Source organism: Argentina anserina, chromosome 1 (assembly GCF_933775445.1).
Source record: "Argentina anserina chromosome 1, drPotAnse1.1, whole genome shotgun sequence".
NCBI classification, from domain to species: domain Eukaryota; kingdom Viridiplantae; phylum Streptophyta; class Magnoliopsida; order Rosales; family Rosaceae; genus Argentina; species Argentina anserina.
The window spans coordinates 9,544,900-9,550,899 of record NC_065872.1 but is presented as its reverse complement, the minus strand read 5'-3'; the positions used below and the strand labels follow the sequence as shown (position 1 = coordinate 9,550,899).

Below are 6,000 nucleotides of genomic sequence, written 5' to 3'. Positions count from 1 at the left end.
GGCTTTTCAACACTTCTCTTTTCCAATGTGGGACAATTACATTTCCCTCATTCTAAGTAGCCATCTTTGAGTGACAATTTCTTATTTACCCACAAACCAAATTGCACAAACAAACATATGATCTTGTAGCCCTCATTATGGAGAACTGAAATCTATGTTCATCTTTGATTAATTATAAGTTTAACTTAATTTAATTAATCAATTAAAATTTGGTTTTAAATGGTTTTTCCAACCATTTTCCAACAGGAACTCGGGGAAAGATCATGGTGATCTAGAGATGAGGTAGAAGCAGTTAAGTGTGACCAGTACCAATCATCAGAAACTGTATCGCAGTGTCAGTACATGAATACATGATCCTTACAAGGAAATGGACTTCGTGCTTAATTAGCTGCCGGCTAACCAGAAATAGGGTTACAACTTTACAAGCTCGATCGGCAACTGAAGATTAATGGTATGAATATTGATTTCTAGTGTATAATCCGTATCATTATTCTAATATTAGCTCAAGTTAGATGAAGATAACAGTGTCATAATATAAGTAATGTAAACGGGTCACTGCAGTGCAAGCTTTATTGCCTGAGATATAGTGGTTTTTGCCCATCAAAACTGGAAAGACCCCAAAATGGGGTTTCACAAGATATCAAAGTCGGTCTTACACACTTACAGAAAACTCCAGAATATATATACGATGAAGTAGAGAGCTTAAATACCAACTACTGTAAATAGCTTTATGCATCACACTAAATCGTCAAAATACACAGCCCACCATTGCATGAACAGTAAACCAGATGTTGCCTGTTTTAATTTTTAATTTATCCTTTGTTCTCTGCAACGATGAAAATTTAATTACATGCACTCATGTGAGAAACTTTCACAGCTTAAGAAGTTATCCCAGATGAACTTCATATTTTCCTTCAGCATCGCAGAAACCGAGCTGACATCAACCTTCTCTTCCTGAAAATTGAAAGAAAAAAGGAGGTTACTCTCGATGCTTAGAAGAGCGTAGTATCTAAGGTAGGGAGAGTGCGAGTCTAGTAGCAATCTTTGCCCTTACCTTCAACTCTGAGACTACCGTCTTCAACCTCAGACTGGTCAGCGAAGAAGCTTGCCCTTTTGAGGTTCTGAAATCAAATCTGTCTGCATGCATGACCCTAAGTCTTAATGACTGAGTTTTATATGCTTTAGCTCTTACATGCCAAACCCCAACAACATTGTATTTTCCAGAAGATCTCTTCTCCAGGGGCCATCTCAACCCACCCTTCACACCTGGATCTGTAATCGCAGAATCAACCACATCCCTTAGGCTTCGCATCTCCTCATCCTGATACAGAATGACGCAACCTCATTACAATGCACAAAAGCCACCCCCCCCCCCCCCCCCCCCCCGGCTGCTACTAATATGGTAAATAACTAGTTTTATTGTGTTTACACTTTACAGAACACCAAAGAATGGCAATGAAATATTCCATGGTACGAGGAGAAGTAACTTACCGTCTGACTTGTCAAGACTCTCTTTGTGTATAACATCAGTCTCAGGTCCATATTCTTATTAGGGATGGATATGTCCACTACCATATTACGCACTTCGTTTAGTTCGACCTGGATGAAAGTTGAAATATGTACAAGTAATTATAAATATAACTGGGGAAACTCAATAGTTTCTTATAAAAAAAAGTCTATTTTGACACATGAAATAAAAAAATAGTCACTTAAGTTTTGAAAATAAGAAAAAAAAGTCGGTTTAAAAAAATTGTTATACCGTTGCCCTTAAAATTTTAAGAAATTACAATGTGCAATTACTCTCTCTCTCCCTCTCTTCTCTCTCTCTCTCTCTCTCTCTCTCTCTCTCTCTCTCTCTCTCTCTCCTACGTCGACCTCGTCACACAATCGACGAGTCCGGCTCTCTCTCTCTCTCTTCAACCCAAATCTCCACCTGCGCCACCAACTCTGACGACGTCTTCACCCGATTACCGCCGATATTTTCCACACTTACAAGCTCTCCGCCCTCTGTGAGATCGACCCCAGGCCCGACCTCTGCCTTGTCACCAGATCTCATCAACTTCGTCTGTAGGTGCAGCAGCCTCGGTGGGACGCACTATCGACCTCCACCGCCTTGCTGCCAGCTTCTTGCTTTCGAAGACGGTCAAAGACCCATTAAAAATTGGCGATACCGTGAGGATGACGTTATTGAGGGAGACGACATCATCGGCTAGGAGAGTAGTGACGGCAAGACACCGACCGACGAGCAGTCGCAATCTTAGCATTGTTAAGGAGGGACTTGAGTGATCAGAGATGGAAACCAGTGGGGAGGAGGTGGTCGTGTAGGCAAATCTAGTTGAGTTGACTGGAGAAGAGGAATTCGTCGACGGTACTCCATCTCTGAGGGTGATGCTGAGAATTGTGAAAATTCTTGGGTGCCAAGAGTAAAATTCCATCTCCAAATTCAAATTAATTAGCCACTAGTCTTAAATCCCGCCCTGCCGCCGAAGCTTTTCGAGACCGTTTACAATTTCTATCTTTTTGTCATTAAAAATCACATCACCTGTCACACTACCCGTCACAAAACAATGTTGGTGTGACTGATAGTGTGGCTAGTAATGTGACAATTAGTTTACCCGTCACACTATCTGTCACAATAACGTTTTGTTGTGACAAGTATTGTGGTAGCTAGTGTGACAGATATTGTGATATACCGAGATAAATGATAAAATATGCGAAATTCAAGAACACATTACAGTGGACAAGGTTCGTTATTTCTAGTCATTCTTCTTCTTCTTCTTCTTCTTCTCACAACATAGTCAAGTAGTGTGACATGTAGTGTGACAGCGGGTGTGACATGTAGTGTGACAGCGGGTGTGACATGTAGTGTGACAGCGGGTGTGACATGTAGTGTGACAGCGGGTGTGACATGGGGTGTGATATGTAATGTGACAACGGGTGTAATAGGTAGTGTCACAGCGGGTGTAATAGGTATGTGATTACAGGTGTAATAGGTAGTGTGACAGCAATTGTGATAGGTAGTGTGACAGCAAATGTGATAGGTAGTGTGATAGCGGGTGTGACAGTTAGTGTGATAGTTAGTGTGATAGGTTGTGTGACCGGGGGTATGACATGTAGTGTGATAGGTTGTGTGACAGCATGCAGGTGTGAGGTGTGACAAAAGGTGTGGCAGCGGGTGTGATATGTAGTGTGACAGCATGTGTGACATGCCGAGAAGAAATATCTAAATATGTGACATATTCAAAATCAAAGGAGATTGGTATGAGTATGCTCAGAATGAAGAGAATAACTAGAATTAAGAAACATTGAGCTCGTATTTCACTGAAATTGCTTAGAGCACCGTCATTGACCGCGGTAACCCCTTGCGAAGGTTGCTACGCCTTGTACGGTGGTCGGTTTGGAGTGGGTATGGTATCAAATGAAAGAAGGAATAGAGATCTTTTCAATGGTACCAACCATTCTCAAATGTATCGCCGGACGGCAAAGTTATGGCCGGAACTAGAAGAAGAATAAAAAAAAAGATGAAGAAGAAAGGGTAAAACAGACTAAAATATTTTCTAATTTTGTTCTAAACTTGTTAACTATTTTCTAATTTCTAGTTAATTAAGATGACTTTTTTATAAATGAAAAATAAGTTACGACTTTTTTATAATTTAAGGTGGAAAATTGTATTTTTTTTTCTAATTTGCCCAAAACTCAAAGGAGGGGAGACTGATTTCATTTTACATAATAGTTAGTCTTCTTATAAAATAAGCTATGAAATTCAATATAATAGAATAATTGGAAAAAACTTGCCTTGTAGAGTTGTAGCTTTCCATCTTTAACACTACATTTGCAGGAGAGAATTGAGTCTGGATTTGTTGAATCGATCAACTATAGAAGAAGAAACAAATTAGGGTTCCAATAGCCAAGATCAAAATTGTTGAAAGCATACATTCAAAAAAGTGAAAAGTACCTTTACTTGGTATATCTCTTTCTCCGATTCAAAAGCAACTCCAATATTCGGGACAACTTTGTTTACAATCTTCTCTGTATACGAAACAGGGACACTTGCGTAAAATGATTGGGAGAGGAGATTTTTCAACTTCTCAGTAGTCAGATTTTCTCTGAGAGATTCGAGGGTAACTGAAGGGGTCCTGAATGACAAAGATTACCATTTGGTTTACACTTGTTCATATACAATTGAGTACAATATGTTTTTCAATTCTTACATATATGAAGTACCGGGACATTGACACTAACTAAGCATTAATATCAAAATATTGTTATATATGCATAATAGGGCAGAGTTTAAGAATCAGGGAACCCCTATCCAACCCAGAAACAATCTTTCTTTTCACTTCAAATATCAGTAGATTACGAAAAATCTAGAGGGTCCTCTAGCTCCTGCACCACAAGTAGGTCCCTAATTGTTTGATCAAATCAGATTTTTGGCAGCCAATTTGATTATTGCAAAGGAAACCGCTTTAACTTCAGAGAGAAATTGCTTCAAAAAATAATTTTCAAATATCACCTAGTCGCATGCTAAGATCCATTAAACTTTCTCTAAATACATAACTGTCATATAGGTTTATATTATACGCAGTTGAAAGAACAAGAAGAAAGAGAAGAAGTGTATGAGATGTTAAATGTTAAAATGGAAGAAAAAGTAGCTGATAAACCAATTAAACTGAGAAGGAACCATAACCTATGAAAATGAACTACTTTTCCAACTTGAGCAACTAAAGTTGGCTTTAGATACTCTAACTCCAGTGACTTCATTTCCTTCTTCACGTTTTCAAATGACGCAAGTAGGTCTTCAAGCACATTTTCTGCCATATATACCCAAGGGCTCTTTGGCAAGGCCCATTCCACCTCAGTACCTTCTATGAAGTATCAAACACATAAAACATTAACAATAGGATTCATAACTCATAGTAAACAAAGTTTTAACATAAAGGAAGTTTACAGTACTGACCATTATCAAGGCCAGAAACTATTAAAGTTAGAGAGCTTTCTCCAACTCTCTGCTCAACGGTTTTCAAGGAAATGGGTTCGAGATTAACAGAAGATGGAAACTGGGTGTCATTATTCAAACCAACTACCCACCATCTCCGTATAGCACGATCTGCATAGATTATCTTTGGAGTCCATTTATCATTAGACTTAGATGACCTTACATTGACATTTATCTTAAAAAAAGGAGCAAGCTGGTCCGGAGTTGGCAACGGTCTATCAGCTTCATTTGAGTTTCGCTTGTGCGGTGGTATATACGCCATAATAAATCCAGCACTTATGCCTAAACAAAAAAAAAAACCCGGTAAGACAAGCAACCAAGAATTTTCACGCGACTAAGACACAGTGAGCAAAGAGGTGACCCCTTTGATATGTTCAATGCAGAAAATCAAACTCATTTCAGCCTCTTGTAGTGTTAGTTCAATCGGCAGTGACTATCACAATTACTTTCAACTGAGTTGTTAGTTTTATCTATTCTCTGGAGTCACACACTATAAAATTGATACCAACACAAAAAAAGAGCAGATGGGCGAAATTTAACCTCAAAGTACTTAACTTTAGAAGCCAAGAAGTTCCCTTTCTTATGTGTATTCAATTCAAACCACTCTACTTTCACCTTATAGTAATTTTGGCTCAGTCAGCAGCAAAATACAACACTATTCAACTGAGTAATAATAATGATCGCTTTTCGTGGAGGCAAACATATAATCAAATTAATACAAACACAAAAGCAGAGCAGATGAATACATCAACGTTTACAGAGTAATCATAAAGAAAATGAAACAAATCATTAAGGGTTTTGAGGTACAAACAATAGCGATTAAGTGATAGTAAAAGTGGGTTGACTTCATTAAACTAGTAGCAGACATGGAGAAGGAGAAGAAAGAACAGCAATGAGCTTAAGGGTTTACCTAGAGGCAGAGAAGAATTGAAGGCAAGACCACCAGACAAGCGTACTCGGAATCCGGAAATGACCAAGAATCAAATGAACAAGCCTCGTCTTTT

General features: G+C 38.7%; 1 protein-coding gene across 5 annotated transcripts; it reads right to left on the bottom strand.

Annotated features, from left to right (window-relative positions):
• Nucleotides 1-556: 556 nt before the first annotated feature.
• On the bottom strand, nucleotides 557-5,959 carry LOC126783819 (uncharacterized). Of its 5 annotated transcripts, none has more exons than XM_050509357.1 (8): nucleotides 5,907-5,959; nucleotides 4,958-5,278; nucleotides 4,688-4,865; nucleotides 3,956-4,136; nucleotides 3,796-3,873; nucleotides 1,492-1,599; nucleotides 1,055-1,321; nucleotides 557-954 (listed from the first exon to the last, which is right to left on the bottom strand). In XM_050509357.1, the coding sequence occupies exons 2-8, from the start codon at nucleotides 5,256-5,258 to the stop codon at nucleotides 847-849; spliced, it is 1,221 nt and encodes a 406-aa protein (XP_050365314.1). In that variant the 5' UTR covers nucleotides 5,259-5,278; nucleotides 5,907-5,959; the 3' UTR covers nucleotides 557-846. The 5 variants fall into 5 exon arrangements, with proteins under 5 accessions (XP_050365314.1, XP_050365318.1, XP_050365328.1 ...); XM_050509361.1 differs by lacking the exon at nucleotides 5,907-5,959 and adding an exon at nucleotides 5,808-5,833; XM_050509371.1 differs by lacking the exon at nucleotides 5,907-5,959 and having other exon boundaries at nucleotides 4,742-4,865; nucleotides 4,958-5,648.
• Nucleotides 5,960-6,000: the final 41 nt, after the last annotated feature.

Excerpts from the sequence above, each read along its gene's own strand:
- LOC126783819 (XM_050509357.1), bottom strand. The coding sequence starts at position 5,258 with ATGGCGTATATACCACCGCACAAGCGAAACTCAAATGAAGCTGATAGA. Across the intron at positions 4,137-4,687 it reads AAAGTAGTTCATTTTCATAG|GACCCCTTCAGTTACCCTCG; the intron begins GTTATGGTTCCT and ends TTTGTCATTCAG. Across the intron at positions 1,322-1,491 it reads GAGTCTTGACAAGTCAGACG|GATGAGGAGATGCGAAGCCT; the intron begins GTAAGTTACTTC and ends ATTCTGTATCAG.